The sequence below is a fragment of the Pongo pygmaeus genome, chromosome 7 (assembly GCF_028885625.2).
Source record: "Pongo pygmaeus isolate AG05252 chromosome 7, NHGRI_mPonPyg2-v2.0_pri, whole genome shotgun sequence".
Taxonomy (NCBI): domain Eukaryota; kingdom Metazoa; phylum Chordata; class Mammalia; order Primates; family Hominidae; genus Pongo; species Pongo pygmaeus.
The window spans coordinates 19,008,931-19,026,179 of record NC_072380.2 but is presented as its reverse complement, the minus strand read 5'-3'; the positions used below and the strand labels follow the sequence as shown (position 1 = coordinate 19,026,179).

General features: G+C 39.5%; 1 protein-coding gene across 4 annotated transcripts in view; it reads left to right on the top strand.

Annotated features, from left to right (window-relative positions):
* PSD3 (pleckstrin and Sec7 domain containing 3) overlaps positions 1-17,249 on the top strand; it is a 491,817-nt gene that overhangs the window by 71,771 nt on the left and 402,797 nt on the right. For 3 of the 4 annotated variants that reach the window (XM_054499657.2, XM_063668552.1, XM_054499658.2), the window contains exon 2: positions 4,393-4,501. The exons of the other annotated variant lie outside the window; for it this stretch is intronic. In XM_054499657.2, the coding sequence (XP_054355632.1) occupies positions 4,393-4,501 (109 nt within the window). The remainder of the gene's footprint in view (positions 1-4,392; positions 4,502-17,249) is intronic. 4 annotated transcript variants of the gene reach the window in all.

The following is a 17,249-nucleotide window of genomic DNA, read 5'->3' as shown; positions in this document are numbered from 1 at the left end:
CTTTATTAAGCAGAGCCCTTTAGTGAATTTTACTTCTAGGTAGAGCAGTCCTTTTTAAAAAATGTTTCGCTCTTGTGATAGTCTGAGCATACTTTGAACACTGCTTCACTCTGAAGCTTTAGCGCCTTCAAGCCTTGCTCCTCAAAGCTGGTCTGTGGATCAGGGTCACCAGGGAACTTTTAGGAATGCAGAGTCCCAGGCCCCACCTTAACCTGCTCAGTTTATGTTTTAACAAGATTCCAGGTGATTCATATAAACAACAAAGTATGAAGACCATTGGTCTAGAGCAGTGGTTCACAAAAAAGATGGTTCCTGGACGAGCAACATCAGCATTACCTGAAAAATTGTTAGAAAATGCAGATTCTCAGGCCCCACCTCAGACCTACGGAGTCAGAAACTCTGGGATGGACCCCAGCAGTACGTGTTTTAGTTGGTGCTGTAGGTGATGCTAATTCATGATAAATTTTGAGAACCATTCTAGGGTAATATGTTTCAAACAGTTTAGGTCATGAGCAACCTTGAGAAATACACTTTTAATCATGACTCAGTACACACACTCACATGCACGTTTGACTTAGATGTTCCATGAAACAATGCTTATCTTACAATGTGTTTTCTTCTCTGGTATTTACTTTTATTCTATTAAACACATATGTGTGTATAAACTTATTGATATAAAAATATGGTCATGATCCACTAAAGTGATTTTACAAGCCACTAATGGGTCATAAGATGCAGTTTGAGAAACAGTAGTCTTGAGCAGGCCCCTCTTGATAGTCTGATAAAATTCTAGATCTTTCGTCAGAATAATGCATTTTAAATGCATACAATAATATAGATAGAGTTGCAAAAGAAACCAATTTGATTGGCTACCAAAATATTACATTTATTACATTTGTGGTATGATAATATGTGTATCCCAGCTTCTCAGGAGGCTTAGGCAGGAGGATTGCTTGAGGTCAAGAGTTTGAGTCCAGTCGGGGCAACATATCTAGGTCCCATCTCTAAAAAAAAAAAAAGCCATGTTTCTTTATTGATAACAAGATTTAATGGTGAGTCTAGTAACTATTACCATTTCAAACTAGGGATGAGTATACATATTTCAAGATATCTGCAGTAACTGTTAAATGATATGAAAATGATGAATTTCTATTTATGAGAAGTTACAGTTATTGCTACCAATACTCTGGTTTGTTGCTTACATTTGTATTTGAAAACATGCTAAATTTCATCTAAAGGTAAATGCAAATAAAGATGTAAATCACCCCCTCCCCAGCTTCATGAACTTCCAGAATTCTCTTGATTGGCACTTGCTTCCCCATGGACCTGAGGTTAAGAATCCTTGCTCAAGGGGAACCTTGCTTTAGAGAACAGTTCTCGGCCTTAAAGTTGAGATTGTAAGCAAAAATTTATCTTCTTGGAATTTCTTGAAACTTTTGCTTTATACATGGCATCTTTTCTTATTTTCTAGCACCCCTGTAATGGATTCCTTTTTTAAAATGTTCTTTTCTGATGTTTTAGTGAGTCCTTGGGGGATCACTTGGAAGCCCAAATGTAGGCTATTGATACTGTTTCTTCTCTGGTCTCCCCAGTCTCAATAGATGCACCTGGTTGTTCAAGCCGGATTCCCGGGAGTCATCCCCAGTGCCACGAGTTCTAGATTTGGACTGCTCGGATGTGAATCTAGGATCCATATATCTTTGGAAAAGTTATTTAGCCTCTCATTGCCTTCTTTTTTCCACCTATAAGATGGGGATGACAGTAGCCCCCACCTCATAGAATTGTTCTGAGCATTAGATGAGATATTCCATATATTACATTAGAACAGTGCCTGGCATGGAGTAAGTGGTTAGTATCTATTATAATTATCTTTAATCTCCCCCCCCCCCCTTTTTTTTTTGTTTGAGACGGAGTTTCGCTTTTGTCGCCTAGGCTGGAGTGCAATGGCGCCATCTCGGCTCACTGCAACCTCCACCTCCCAGGTTCAAGCGATTCTCCTGCCATAGTCTCCTGAGTAGCTGGGATCACAGGTGCATGGCACCACGCCTGGCCAATTTTTGTATTTTTTAGTAGAGACGAGCTTTTGCCATGTTGGCCAGGCTGGTCTCGAACTCCTGACCTCAAGTGATCCGTCCACCTCAGCCTCCCAGAGTGCTAAGATTAAAGGCATGAGCCACTGTGCCCGGCCCCTTTCCCTCATTCTTTAAATCCAGTTTATCAGAAAACTGTGTAATTCTTCCTACCAAATATATTTTAATTCATCCACTTTTGCCTATTTCCTCCAAGCTTCCCTATTCTCGTTTGGATTTCTAGCTGGTGTCTCTGCTGCTTCTTGTCTCACTCCAATTCATTTTCCATATAACACCCATATGATCTTTTAAAAGTGTAAATGAATAATCTTTTAAAATGCAAATGAATCACTGTATCCCATAAAACCCTTCAGTGGCTTCCCATCAAACCCATCAGAATGCTCCGTCCTTTCCTTGATTTACACTCTTCATCCTGCAAGTCTCTAAACTTGCCCACTCACCTGCTCTTCTGCGGCCACATTGGCTTTCTCTTAGTTATCTGAGTAGCCTCATCCATCCTTCCATTCCTTAAGGCCATGCGTATGGCCTTCCCGCCGATATGTCGCTGACCTTCCCCAGCCTGTCATATTTCTCATCTCTGCAGGCGTTAGTTTCTTAGAGAGCTTTCCCTAACCACCTGCCCAAATTAGGGCACCTTACGTGGCAGCCCCTTGGCCGAGTTCCTCTTTTACTAGCCTGAAGCTCCCCAAACACATCAAAAAATTAATATTTCCTCTCCATTGAGGAAAAGGATAATTAACAACCTGTGATTATCAAACACGTAACACCAAGAGAAGTATGCACCTTTTTCAGACCGATACATTTGACGCGTTATGAACATTAAGTGATTGTGGAACTCTTTTAAGAAATTGCTATCTGAATGTGCATGCTAGCTCTTTGCTCTTGGTATTGAAGAAAAAAGTGGGGTCTGCCCCCTGAACCTGTCTCTAGTGGGGTGATGGAGGTGTGATTGGGTCTTCCTACTATTGTCAGTCATTTCTGCTCCAAAGCATAGAATAGAAATAGTAACATTTCCCTCTTTGAAATAGTTACTTGGTTGCTGATAAAACCCTTCACACTTCTCTCCCCGAAAGTGAATGGTCAGTCGCGGTTCAGACATGAGAAAAGATGATGTCTCATAACCATTGGGTAGAAACCAGTACGGGTGATATCTATATCCTGGTTAATGTTTAAGTGCAGAGTAAAGAGGCAAAAGAAGGCCTCCCTGACTGTGCTAGGTCAAATGTCTTTGTGTCTTGAAATTTTTTTCCTTGCTACTTGTTTTTAGTTAGTCCTCAGCTGGAGAACAGAGGCACTCCTGATTTTTGACAGTTGCCTAAAACAGCGAGGAAGGAGGTCTTAGGAGTTCAGAGTTAGGATGTACCACTTTAACCATCACCTTTGTAGTTCTTATTTCAAATAAGGGACTTTAGGAATTACACAGGACCCTGGGACAGATGTTGAAATGTCGGACAATCAGTATAAATGGGATTCCTGGCAGTTCTGTTCCATGCCCTGTTCGGCTGAATGGTGTTCCTGATTATATAAAAATGTGATCTATTTTGGGGAAAGACTGGTTTTTTTGTTGATGTACTTTAACAGAAACCACACAAAGAAATATTCTTGTTATGGACTGTGGGTAATGATAATCACTTGGAAAATGATGTGTTTAAAAACAAAATACAGTTTTGTTTCTTTTTTTTTTTTTTGAGATGGAGTCTTGCTCTGTCACCCAGGCTGGAGTGCAGTGGCACGATCTCGGCTCACTGCAGCCTCTGCCTCCCTGGTTCAAGCGATTCTCTTGCCTCAGCCTCCTAAGTAGCTGAGATTACAGGAACCACCATGCCTGGCTAATTTTTGTATTTTTAGTAGAGATGGGGTTTCACCATGTAAGTCAGGCTGGTCTCGAACTCCTGACATCGTGATCCACCTGCTTTGGCCTCCCAGAGTGCTGAGATTACAGGTGTGAGCTACCACGTCCAGCCAAAATATAGTTTTCTAATTGCAGAAAAGTAACATTAAGTTAATTTTTTAAAAACCGACCTAATTCAGCCTCCCAATCAAGCCATACTTTTTATTTTCCTCTGACTTCCCTATAGATGTTTATATGTATACATTTTTTATATAGCTATAATCATGCAGTGATAGTTTGTATTCTGATTCTTTTCATGTTACACTTTTCATGTTTCATTTTGAAAGGTTAGATAGCTTTGAGTACATATGTCACAATTGCTTTACCAATCTCATGTTGGATAATTTGTTTTATGATGTATTTTTTTATGATGTATTTTAAATGTGTCTTTGTTTTGTTCTCATTTTGCAGGCAGAGACATTTGTTTGGGTGAACAATGCATCTGCACATTCCCAGAGTGTTGCCAAGGCCAAATATGAATTTTTGTTTGGCAGACCTGAAGGGAAAACTCCAGATACTAGTAAGTATTTCCTCATATCCCTCTCCCAGGTAAAATATATGAAGAGCTGTGATTTCAAAGTGATTTTTCTCCACCTGCATTACTTTCTTCTTCCCTCTGTGAAACCTGTTTGCCCTAATTATTCATCAAAACAATCTTCCCAAGATGTAGAATCCACAAATATTTCATGTAATTCTTGTGGCCTATTCTTGGTAATTTCAAGTCGTGTTCTTGGTTTGAAGAATTCTCAGCTTCTGATATTTGAAATTCCAAGAATTAACCAATTTTCCTAAGAGTTTTCCATAGTTACCATTGTTGTATATATTGATTAATGTATTTTTGGTGTATTTTTTTTTTTTTTTGAGACAAAGTCTTGCTCTGTCATCCAAGCTGGCATGCAGTGGCACCATCCTAGCTTACTACAGCCTTGACCTCCAGGCTCAAATGATCCTTCTGCCTCAGCCTCCCAACTAGCTGGGACTACAGGCATATGCCACCACACCTGACTAATTAAAAAAATGCTTTTTTTTTTTTTTTTTTTTTTTTTAAGAGACGGGGTCTGGCTATGCTGCCTAGGCTGGTCTCAAACTCCTGGCCTCAAGCCATCCTCCTGCCTCAGCCCCGCAAAACACTGAGTTTACAGATGTGAGCCACCATGCCCAGCCCTTGGTGCTTGTTTTTCACTAACAAAATATATTATTAGGAAACATTTCCACAATGATTTTCAGACACTGCAGTCTTTACTTTGGAGGTTATTGTAGCTCTCGTTTATTTTTAATATTTTTTAGTATTGGCCTAATCTAGTTATCAAATTTAATATTCTGGAACTAGAAGCAACATTTTTCAATTTGAAGCAGGTAAATTTAGAACAAATAGAACTATTACTAGTACTAATTACAGTAATAATATTAATTAACCTACTACATTACTTACTGTGTGCTAAGGTACTATGCTAATCATCACAATAACCTTATAAGTTGGTACTGTTATCCCCATTTTCCAGATGAGGGATCTGAAGTAATCTCCTCCCAGTCACAATCACTCACACAGCAGAGCCAGGAGTATAAGGCAAGTTTGCCTGACCGCAGAGCTCATCCTGTTAAGGCAATACTTTTTTGAAGGCATTTTCCTAGAAGAAGGTACAAGATAAAAATGCAAATAGCCTTGTATTGAATTTCAAAACGTTTAATTTTATGGAAAACTGATGATAAAGGGGATATTAGCATATCTTGAGAGTTAGATTGGAAAAGACTATTGCATGTGGTTAATATTCTCTGAGTTCTGGATCTAGACTTCTTGAGTTTGAACCTGGCCTTGTAACTTATAAACTGTGTGACCTTGCAAAGTTATCCAACTTATTTGTGGCTCAGTTTTCTCACCTGTAAAATGGGATTATAGTGACTTATGTCTTAGAATTCTTTTGAGGATGAAATAAGTTGACATTTATAAAGATCTTAGAGTCATGTCCCATCTCTACTAAAAAAAAATTAGCCGGGCGTGGTGGCAGGTGCTTGTAGTCACAGCTACTCGGGAGGCTGAGGCAGGAGAATGGCATGAACCCGGGAGGCGGAGCTTGCAGTGAGCCGAGATCACGCCACTGCACTCCAGCCTGGGCGACAGAGCGAGACTCAGTCTCAAAAAAAAAAAAAAAAAGATCTTAGAGTCATGCTTGGTATGCAATAAGTGCTATGAAAGTGTTTGCTGCTGTTAATTATTGTGATATTGTGATAACCATCACCATCATCATCATGTCCCTGACCTTTGAGGCTGATATTATAAGTGCAGTCCTTACTTTTTTCAGCTTTATCATTATCTGTTACTTATTTTTGTTTTGGGAAGACCAAGAATCTGACTTAATACAGCTGTTGCTCAGTTGAAGAAACCCAAGTATGAACTACACATTTTTGACTCACGTGTTAGATGGGATTATTTAATATTTGAGGATATCAAGAAGGCAGTGTATATACAGCCATATAATAACTTCTTTTAGCTTAAAAAGTGAATATTTATTAGATATTTTAATAGTTGGGGACTCTTAGATACGGTAAAAAATAGCTAAATTATTTTTAAAAATCATTTGGCTTTTATCACTGTGTCCTAATTTAGAGGAGAATGTGTTTCATAGTATATCTCTTATATTTAGCATGTACTATAGCCATTTATGCTGTCTGTCATGTATCATAAATACCTAACTATTCTGGGCTTGAAGTTTGAGGTACCTAATCATCTGTTTACTCTTTCCCTGATGGGGTACTGATTATAGTTATCCCAAGGCTTTTGAAAACTCTTTGGCATTGGCCCGGCTTGGTTGCCACACTTATAATCCCAACACTTTGGGAGGCCGAGGCCGATGGATCATCTGAGGTCAGGAGTTTGAGACCAGCGTGGCCAACATGGTGAAAGCCTGTTTCTACTAAAAATATAAAAATTAGCTGGGCATGGTGACATGTGCCTGTAATTCTAGCTACTCGGGAGGCTGAGGCACGAGAATCGTTTGAGCCCAGGAGGCAGAAGTTGCAGTGAGCCGAGATCGTGCCGCTGCACTTCAGCCTGGATGACTAAGTGAGACTCTGTCTCAAAAAGTAAACAAAAAATTTTAAAAATAAAATAAAATTCTTTGGTATAGACTTAACTCTGAATGTGACGTTGTGATTTTTTTTGCTAATTAAGCTTTTTTTGACTACGATAAAAATGATTTTTACTTAACTGTATAGAGATAATACCAAATGTCTACATAGTTCTCTGCCTTATTGGTGAGTGAGTTTGGTTTTTCCTTACTCTTGGGTTTTGAGTAGTTTTCCCTATATCAGCAGCTCGGATATATCATAGCCGAGGCAAACCAAAATGACACTTTAAACCTTTTGTTTCTTATTTGCCTCGGTAAAAATGGTTGGTAGTAGTTGCTGCTGGTGTGATGTTATTCTGTAGGTGTGAAAGGATGCATGCATCGTTGAACAAATACATTTAATGAGCACCTATGTGCAGGTTACTTGTGTTGGGCACATTGAAGGTGCAAAGACGTGGAAGACATGGTTCTTACTCATAAGTTTCTTATTCTTTAGCTAAGAAGAAACAATATGTCTCCAAGTGACTAGCAAGAAAGAATGATCACTTTTAGTTGGTCTGGTGATGACTTCATGGAGGAGGTGGAAGTTGAACTTGGTCTTGAAGAATGACTAGAATTCTTAATAGTAGAGTTTTGTGGGGAGAGCATTTCAAATTGCAGAAATGGCATGAGCAGGAAATAGAAATTGTTTGACAAACTGGGGAAGACTAGCCTGGTTAGTCTGCAGACATCATCATTGAGAGATAAGTTCAGAAAGATTACCATTTAGAAAAGAGCCATAGCATGTAGGGCCTCCTAAGGTAAGATGAAGAGTTTATAGACTTTTAAAAATAAGTAGGTGAGGAAAATGAGCTTCAGAGGTATTAAATAACATGCCTGAAGGCACATAGCTGAGATGCTTTAGAATCCGGTTAAAAATCCAGTCTCTCCATAGCCTATGAGAAGTCTTGGCTTTAGTGCAGTCCTCTTATTAGGTACAGCACGCCAGTAATTGGAAGTTATTTGATGTAATGCGGTAAGATAGGTACCTTCATGGGTTATTCAGTTGTTTGGAGAATTGTAGAACTTCATAAACGGTCCTAAACTTGCTTTTTAGAGTTTGTGTGTGTTTTTGAAATTCTCTGACTGTAATTACTCCTCACAGCTGTCTGTGGGCTGGCATAAAGCTGTATCTTGTTCCTCCCACTTTACTGAATGCGAAGTGCCAATGGCAGCCGCAGCAGAGCCTGGGTCCCAGCCTACCGCAGGCGCCTGTGGACAACGCTGAGCCTCCTCAGTTTCTTCATCTGTAAAATAGGGAAAATGGTAGTAACTTCTTCATAGAGTTGCAGTGGAAATCGAATGAGATTGTAAATACACAGCTCAGGGCTTGGCATGTGGTATGCAATCAGTGTTTAGCTGTTAGGAAAACTGAGGACTCAAGAGAATGAATTAATTTGCCCAAACTCATTGGTAGGTTTGAGACCATGATCCAGGCTCCTCTGCTCTGCATCATGTGTGAAATGTGACATCATCTGTTGCTGTAGAAAAACCAACTCTCAGATTGGAAAGATGTAAAAGTCGCATCACCCCACTCCCTTGAAATATGCTATAAATGTGCTGTGTTAGAAAGGCAACCATGATCAGAATAAACAGGCTCTGAAGGAGGCCTTCGGGGACTCTTCTGTTGGAGAAGGTACCTGATGACTAACGGAGGAAAGAGGAGAGCTGTTTTCACATTGCCTCCCTGCTGCCGTCACCTGAACTGTTCAGAGCCCATCATTAAAAGAAAAGAGTTGGGTGGGGCTAGTGGGGAAGCCATAGGAAATGTGTTATAATTTTAAGGTTCTGGAGTGATTGTGTAGTGAGAGCTTAGCTGCTTGGAAGCCTCTGAAAGACATACCAAAATTTTATTAAAATGTTAATTTTCTTTTAGTTGGAGCTCATTCTAACTTGTATTGTCTAAGCAAATTTTCTCTTTATGATGATTTATGGTCACAAGTATGAATAACTAAGGTGCTCGCTGGACTTAGATGTAAATGGATGCTGTAGCATATGATTTTAAGAAGTGTCTCATGTCAGTTTTTTAAAAATTACCTGTTTTTTTTAAAGGTAAAGTGAATCATATGTAGATACATGACTCCTTGCAGTGTAATATGGTTCTTTTCAGCAAAATTAACTAGATCAGGGTTTCTCAACAGTTTGACTATTGACATTGTGTGTTGGAGATCCAACAAAGGACTTGTATCTAGAATACATAGAGAGCTCTTACATCTCAATGACAAAAAGGCAAATCCCCTAAGGGAAAAAAAATGGGCAAAAGATTGTAATAGATACTTCACCAAGGAAGATATATGGATGGCAGGTAAGCACATGAAAAGATGTTCAACATTATTAGTCATTAGGGAATGGAAATGAAAACCACAATGAGATACTAATAAAATCTACTAGAAAGGCTAAAATTAAAAAGACTGGCCATATTGTGATTGTTAAGAAAGTGGAGCTGCTGAACTCATACACACTGGTGGTGGGAATGTAAAAGGTCCAATTATTTAAAAACAGTTGAAGGCCGGGCGCGGTGGCTCACGCCTGTAATCCCAGCACTTTGGGAGGCCAAGTCTGGCGGATCACGAGATCAACAGATGGAGACCATCCTGGCCAACATGGTGAAACCCCGTCTCTACTAAAAATACAAAAATTAGCTAGGTGTGGTTGCACATGCCTCTCATCCCACCTACTCAGGAGGCTGAGGCAGGAGAATCGCTTGAACCCGGGAGGCGGAGGTTGCAGTGAGCTGAGATCGCACCACTGCACTCTAGCCTGGTGACAGAGCGAGACTCCATCTCAAAAAAAAAAAAAAAAAAAAAAAATTGAAAAAGTTAGTTAAGAAGTTAAAGATATACCTTCTGTACCACTAGGCCATTCTATTTCTTGATACCTACCCAAGAGACGTGACAGCGTATGCCAATGCAAAGACTTGCACGTGAAAGTTCATGGCCTGTCCTCCGGTTTCACTGTTTGGGAAATCAAGCAGATTAGGAATTAGGTAACTGAAATGAGGAAATGAATAACACAAGTGGTAGACTTTGCATGTTGTGTTTCAAAATATTTAATCCCTTTTTTTGTCTTAATTGGCTTTGATTTAGTATGCAGTATGCACTGGAGTCTCTTAAATGAAAAGACCTTTGAGATCTCACCTGTGGGTAATTGGCTTTATCTCTATGGACAGCGTTCAGGGCTGTCTTGACCCCCTACCCACTCATATTTCTGGAAGTGTGAGTCTTGTATTCTTGCTATGGTGCCTGTGGAGCCCTTTCAGTCATGTCTTTCCTTAGCTCTGAAAATATTTGTCCTCTCTACTTTTTAAAAATGGTTTTTACTTCTGCAGTTCCTATTAGATAGATGTTGGTTCTCCTGGATTAGATCAATCTTCTACGTCTTTTAATTTTTCTTTCCTATTTTAAAGTAAGATCTTCCGTTCTTTCTAACAACATTTTTATAGTTTTATTTATAATTTCAAGAGTTCTTTCCCATTCTCTGGTCAATCAATTTTCATTGCAGTCTGCTTTTTTATGGATGCATTATTTTGAATCTCTCTAAATAAAAAATTAGATTTTTTTTTTTCCCCTGAGATTATCTTCTGTTTCCTGGATTTTTGCTTCATCCAGGGTCAGTTCTGTTTCATTAAATCTTGGAACTTCTTTTGAAAGCCACTGTTAGTCCTCAAATGTCTGTTGGAGTTTGTTTTTTTCATTCATATGCATGAATGAAAGTTTGGGTTCCCAAATATAGACAGGTAGAGTTTCTCTGGCTGTGTGGAGTGTGTGTCCTTAGCAGGCCTCTTCCCTTCATATAGAAGAGGGCTGGAATGGGTTTGTATGAGGTGGGGTGTATGGACTGGCACAAGTGCAGGTGGGATTAGACCCATGGTAAGTGCCTTGCTGCTGGCAAACCTCTGGGTAGGGGAACAGGGTGGAAGGGGGCTAGGATGGGAAGCTGTTCTGCAGATAATTTTTCAGTTAATCATGGTGACATATGTTCTGCTTCCCATTCCAGATCTGGAGACCTGCCAACTCTGGGTTTCTAGCTTCTTTGTGGCTCTACTGTTAGGATAACTGTGGCCCTCTGGGCTTGTGTGGGGTTGTGACTTCTGTCTATGGTTATTTTGTCTATGGTTATACTCTTTTTTTTTTTCAGCACTGTTGTGAATTTATTTTCTTTTGAAATTGGTTGTTGCCATTTTCATAGGGCTTAGAGAAGATTAAACAAATTTGTATCCTTGTCTGCAATAGTGACCCAGAAGGCTGAATACTTTAAAAAATAACTTGATTGAGATACAATTTGTAAACCATACAATTCATCCATTTAATGTGTAAAATTCAGTGGATTTTTAGTACGTTCATAGAATTGTGCATCATCCATCACCACAGGCCACTTTGGAACATTTTCGTCATCTTAAAAAGAAAAGACTTGTTGGTGGCTCCTTCCTGTAGTCCCAGCTGCTTGGGAGGCTGGAGGTGGGGGGATTGTTTGAGCCCAGGAGTTCAAGTACAGTCTGGGCAACATAGTGAGACCTTGTCTTGAGCAAGAGGAAGAGGAAAGGAAAGGAAAGGATAAAAGAAAGGCAGAAGAGAGGAGAGGAAGGGAGAGAGAGAGAGAAAGAGAAAGAAGGAAGGAAGGAAAGAAAGAAAGAAACAAGGAAGGAAGGAAAGAAAAAGAAAGAGAAAGAAAGAAAAAGAAAGGAAAGAAAAGAAGGAAGAAAGAGAGAGAGAAAGAAAGAGAGAACACCCACTGGCTGTCATTCTAGGCAACCACTAATTTGCTTTTTATCTCTAGAGATTTTCTTATTCTGGACACTTCATATAAATGGAATCATTGTTATGACTAGTTTTGCTATAATATTTACCACTACTTTTTTGTGTGGAATAATAGTTGATTATATGGATGGGACACATTTTGCCTGTTCACCATTTGAGGGAAATTTAGTACATTAGTCTGTTCTCACGCTGCTAATAAAGACACACCAGAGACTGGGTAATTTACCAAGGAAAGAGGTTTAATGGACTCACAGTTCCACATGGCTGGAGAGGCCTCACAATCATGGTGGAAGACGAAGGAAGAGCAAAAGGACGTCTTACATGGCAGCAGGCAAGAGGGAGCTTGTGCAGGGGAATTCCCATTTATAAAACCATCAGATCTCCTGAGACTTATTTGCTATCATGAGAACAGTATGGGGGAAACTGCCAGCATGATTCCATTATCTCCACCTGGCACCTCCCTTGACACATGGGGATTATTACAATTCCAGGTGAGATTTGGGTGGAGACACAGCCAAACCATATCATTTGGGTTGCTTTTCCTTTTTGGCTTGTGTGGGTAATGCTGTTAGGAGAACTGGTGTACAAGTTTCTGAGTGGATGTATGTTTTCATTTCTTTTGGGTATACAGCTAGAAGCAGAATTGCCGAGTTGAATGGCGATTCTACATTAAACCTTTTGAGGAACTTCTAAATTGTTTTCCACAACAGTTGTACAATTTTACATTCCCACCAGTAGTGTATGAGGGTGTGATATTGTGAAATATGTATTTGGTTTTTGTCCCCATTTCCTGGCATACACCTCCTAAAATCCTTAGAATGTCCACAGTGATGTCTTCTTGTGTGCTCATATGTTGACTGATGGCTGTCAGCCTCTAGGTAGCTTCAGGATGGGGCTGGGCACCAGAAGGACACAGTGGGATTAGAGGGTTGGGACTTTCTCCTAAGTGTGTTCAGGGAAACTAAGCAGCATGGCAGCAGCCCAGAGCCCACTGGGTCAGTGGCTACACAGCAGCAGTGAGCAGCCTCCTGGGAGGAGAGAAGGGCTGAAGATTAAGTTGGCCAATGATTTAGTCATTCCTTCCTGTGTGATGAAGCCTCCATAAAAACCGCAAAGGGGCGGGCGTGGTGGTTCATCCCTGTCATCCCAGTACTTTGGGAGGCTGAGGAGGGCAGATCACGAGATCAGGAGCTAGAGACCAACTTGGCCAACGTAGTGAAACCCTGTCTCTACTAAGAATACAAAAATTAGCTAGGTGTGGTGGTGTGAACCTGTAATCCCAGCTACTCGGGAGGCTGAGGCAGGAGAATTGCTTGAACCCTGGAGGCAGAGGTTGCAGTGAGCCAAGGTCGCGCCATTGCACCCCAGCCTGGGCAATAGAGTGACACTCCGTCTCAGAAAAAACAAAACAAAAAAAAGAAAGGACAGCGTTTGAGAGGTTTTGGGTAGCTGAACACATGGTGGTTTCTGGAGGGTGGCGTGCCTGGGGAGGGCTTGGAAGTTCCGTGCCCCTTTTCCCATACATACCATATGCATCTCTTCAGCATCCTTTGTAATACCCTTTATAATAAGCCAGTAAATGTAAGTAAATGTTTCCCTGAGTTCTGTGAGGCAGTCTAGCAAATTAACTGAGTCCAGGGAAAGGGTTGTGGGAACCTTGATCTAGACCTTCTCAGAAGCACAAATAAAACAACCGGGGGCTTGAAACTGGCATCTAAAGTGGCGGGGGTGAGGTGGGGTTAGGGCATGGGGGTAGGGGTGGGGTGGAGGGACCAAGCCCTCAACCTGTAGGATCTGATGCCATATCCGGGTAGGTAGTGTTGGAAATGAATTGCATTAGAGGACAACTAGCTGGTATCCTCTGTAGGACTGATTGCTTGCTTCGTGTGTGGAGAAAATCTCCACACCTTGTGGTGTGAGATCAGAGGAAAAATTGCTTATCTGTGTGTTTTTTCTTACTTAGAGGGTTCCAGTTTCTCCACACTCTTGCCAACACTTGTTATTCTCTGTCTTTTTAAATTATAATTATCCTAGGAGATATGAAGTAGTATCTCATTGTGGTTTTGCGTTGCATTTTTGTAATGACTGATGACATTGAGCATCTTTTCCTGTGCTTATGGTTTATTGTACAGGTTAAGTATCCCATCATGCTTAGGACCAGAAGGAGTTCAGATTTTGGATTTTTTGGATTTTGTTTAATTTTGGAATATTTTCATATACATAATGAGGTATCTTGAGGATGAGACCCAAGTCTAAACATGAAATTCATTTGTTTTATAATTATGAATATATAATTATAAATTATAAATAATTTTGTGCATGAAACAAAGTTCGTGTATGCTGAATCATCAGAATGCAGAGGTCACTATCTCAGCCACCCGTGTGGACAAGCTATGGTTGTGTGGCATCACCCTCATTCCTGCCTCTGAATGTATATGCTTCTAAGAAGCAATCATTTTCTAACACTGATTCACATATACATATTTAACAGTAAAAAAACAGAACATACCATTAATATGGTGAAAAAATAAATGTGTTCAGTATAGCTAAGCAGTACAGTAGCATCACCAGAATACCTGTGTTAGCTCCTGGACAGCAGCAGGAACAAACAACGGTAGGCTTCCCGTCTTCGTCTGCCATGCTGTGTTTTGATTAAAAACTCACTCTATCATTTCTAAAATGAGGTTTTAGAAAAGAAAGAAAAATTTTTTAAAAAGATAAGAATTCACTGTACATGGTTTTGTTTTTTGAGTTGAGAAGAAACACCAGTAGCAGTTGAGGGACCTGGAAGTGAGTCCTCTAAGGATGAGGAGGCTTTATGCTGGATGGCTTTTTACATGCATCCTCCAGTCATCTTCCTCCTTAACAGTAGTTTTTGACTTTGACTTCTCTCTCGAATTTTATAAACTGGCATGATTTCTTGTTCTATTATGAATGTACCCTGCTGTAGTCCTTGAATAAACCCATCACACATTTTCATCATGTTGTCTATGGGCACTTTTTTGCAGTGTTAATTAATGTCATCATCCACTTGTGTTACATTGGCACTCAAACGTTTCAGATTTTGGAGCATTTTGAATTTTAGATTTTTGGTTAGGGATGCTCAACCTGTATATCTTTAGAGAAATGTCTATTCAGATTCTTTGCCCATTTTTTAACATTTTTCCAAAACATTAGAGAATTTTTATTATGTATATGTATATGTGTGTGTATATATATATATATATATATATATATATATATATATATATATATACTTTTACAGATAGTTGCCTGGAAGTGTGGTAGCACAATCATAGCATAGCTCACTGCAGCCTTGAACTCCTGGGCTCAAGTGATCCTCCCACCTCAGCTTCTTGAGTAGCTGAGACTACAGGTGTGCACCACCATGCCCGGCCGACTTTTGTATTTGTAAATGTTTTGTAGAGGTGGGGTTTGGCTGTGCTGCCCCGGCAGGTCTCAAACTCCTGGCCACAGCGCCCAGCTGTGTTTTTTAATTGGTTTATTTGTCTGTTTATGATTGAGTTGAAAGCACTCTTTCTATAATCTGTATACAAGCCCCTTATTAATTGTATGACTGCAGATACTGTCTTCTATTGTATTCGTTATGTTTTCACTTTCTTAATAGTCATCATTTATAGTACAAAAGGTTTTAATTTTGGTGAAGTCCAGTTATCTATCTCTTATTTTGTTGCTTGTACTTTCCATGTCATGTCTAAGAAACCATTGCCTAACTTAAGTGAAGAAAATTTAATCCTGTATTTTCTTCCATGTTTTATAGTTGTAACTCTTACCTTTATGTCTGTGGCCCATTTTGAGTTAGTTATTTTTTCTTTTTAGTGCAAAGAAGAAGTTGAATAATTCTGAATAACAGATAGAATGTGTTGGGTGAATGTTGAGCGTCTGCTTTAGGTAGACGCCTCACCATACACACAGAATTCCTGGAGAGCAAGACACAAAAAAAGTAGCATGGCAGCTCAGCCCCTACTCATGCCTATTCAGATCTTTGCATCTCACTGCAGGACCTAGGAAACCTATGAGTTATTGCTTTAGGAAAAATGTGGGCTGGAATAGAAAACCACAAATAAACAAAGGAAGAAATGACAAATCTTCTAATTCTCAGGTTTTCTGTTGAGTTATTTTCTTGTTTTCACCATGGATAGAAGTTGGTTTATAATTTTGTGGCTAGTCCTTTAGTAAATCTTCTATGTTTGGCAATTTTTATTTATTTTGCTCCTTCCTTTCCACTCCCCAGCCTCCTTGCCACCCATTATGAAAAGCAGAAAAATGATTTTACAGTATAATAACAAGTGTGTGTTAGACTTGCTCACTATTCCTTGGCCCTTATTAAATTGACCATATGTTCTCCATTATTTTAGCTATACCACAGCCTCTGCTTGATAGGCAGTAGTTTTCAGTGGTCTGTTTTGGCTTGACAAAATGGGCCAGGAAGTGACTGTAACTTTCTCTTTGGCTGGGATTTTTGGTATAATAAGTTAGAGGTTCCGTCTTATTCCACACTGGCCCACATATCTGTAGAATGGGCTGCATACTGGTAGCCTTAACTACTTCTTTGGAATTACTTGGTGTTTTATATACCAAGATAACTAAGAAGTGTTGCAGAAATCAACCAGGAGAGCATATTGAAAAGCATATTTCTACTGTCTGTTCAGTATTTTTGTCTACAAGATCTATTTTTTTAGATTGGTGTTTAATATATGTATATATATATATAATACACACATATATGTGTATATATATAAATACACATATATGTATATATATAATACACATATATGTGTATATATATATTTAAAGTAGCTGTTGAAAAGCTGAGGAGCAGGATTTGACTTTTTTGAGAGTAGGATCAAATCAGCTTTGGAACAGCAGTGGACATCACATCTAACACTGTGCAGTATATACAGCCATGTGGCACTTAAAGAAAGGGACACATTCTGAGAAATGTGTCATAAAGCGATTTCATCTTTGTGCAAACATCATAAAACATACTTACGCAAGCCTAGATAGTATACCTACTGCACACCTAGGCCATATGGCTTAGCCTGTTTTTTCTAGGCCACGAACCTACACAGCGTATTACTGTATTGAATACTGTAGGCAATTGTAACACAGTGGTCTTTGTAATTCTAAACATAGAAAAGGTACAGTAAAAATATGGCATTATAATCTTACGGATCACCGTCCTATATATGGTCATTGGTGAGCCAGGTGTCATTATGTGGCACATGACTATATTTGGTCTTCCCTCTGAGTTTCCTCTTAAAATTTCTAGGATTTTCAAAGTGGTATGTGTTTTTGTATGCTGATGAATTAACTGATGCCTGGCAACCCTTGTGTGGCTTTAGAATGGGGCTACCTTGTCCAAGCTTAGAGCAAGCTTATGCAA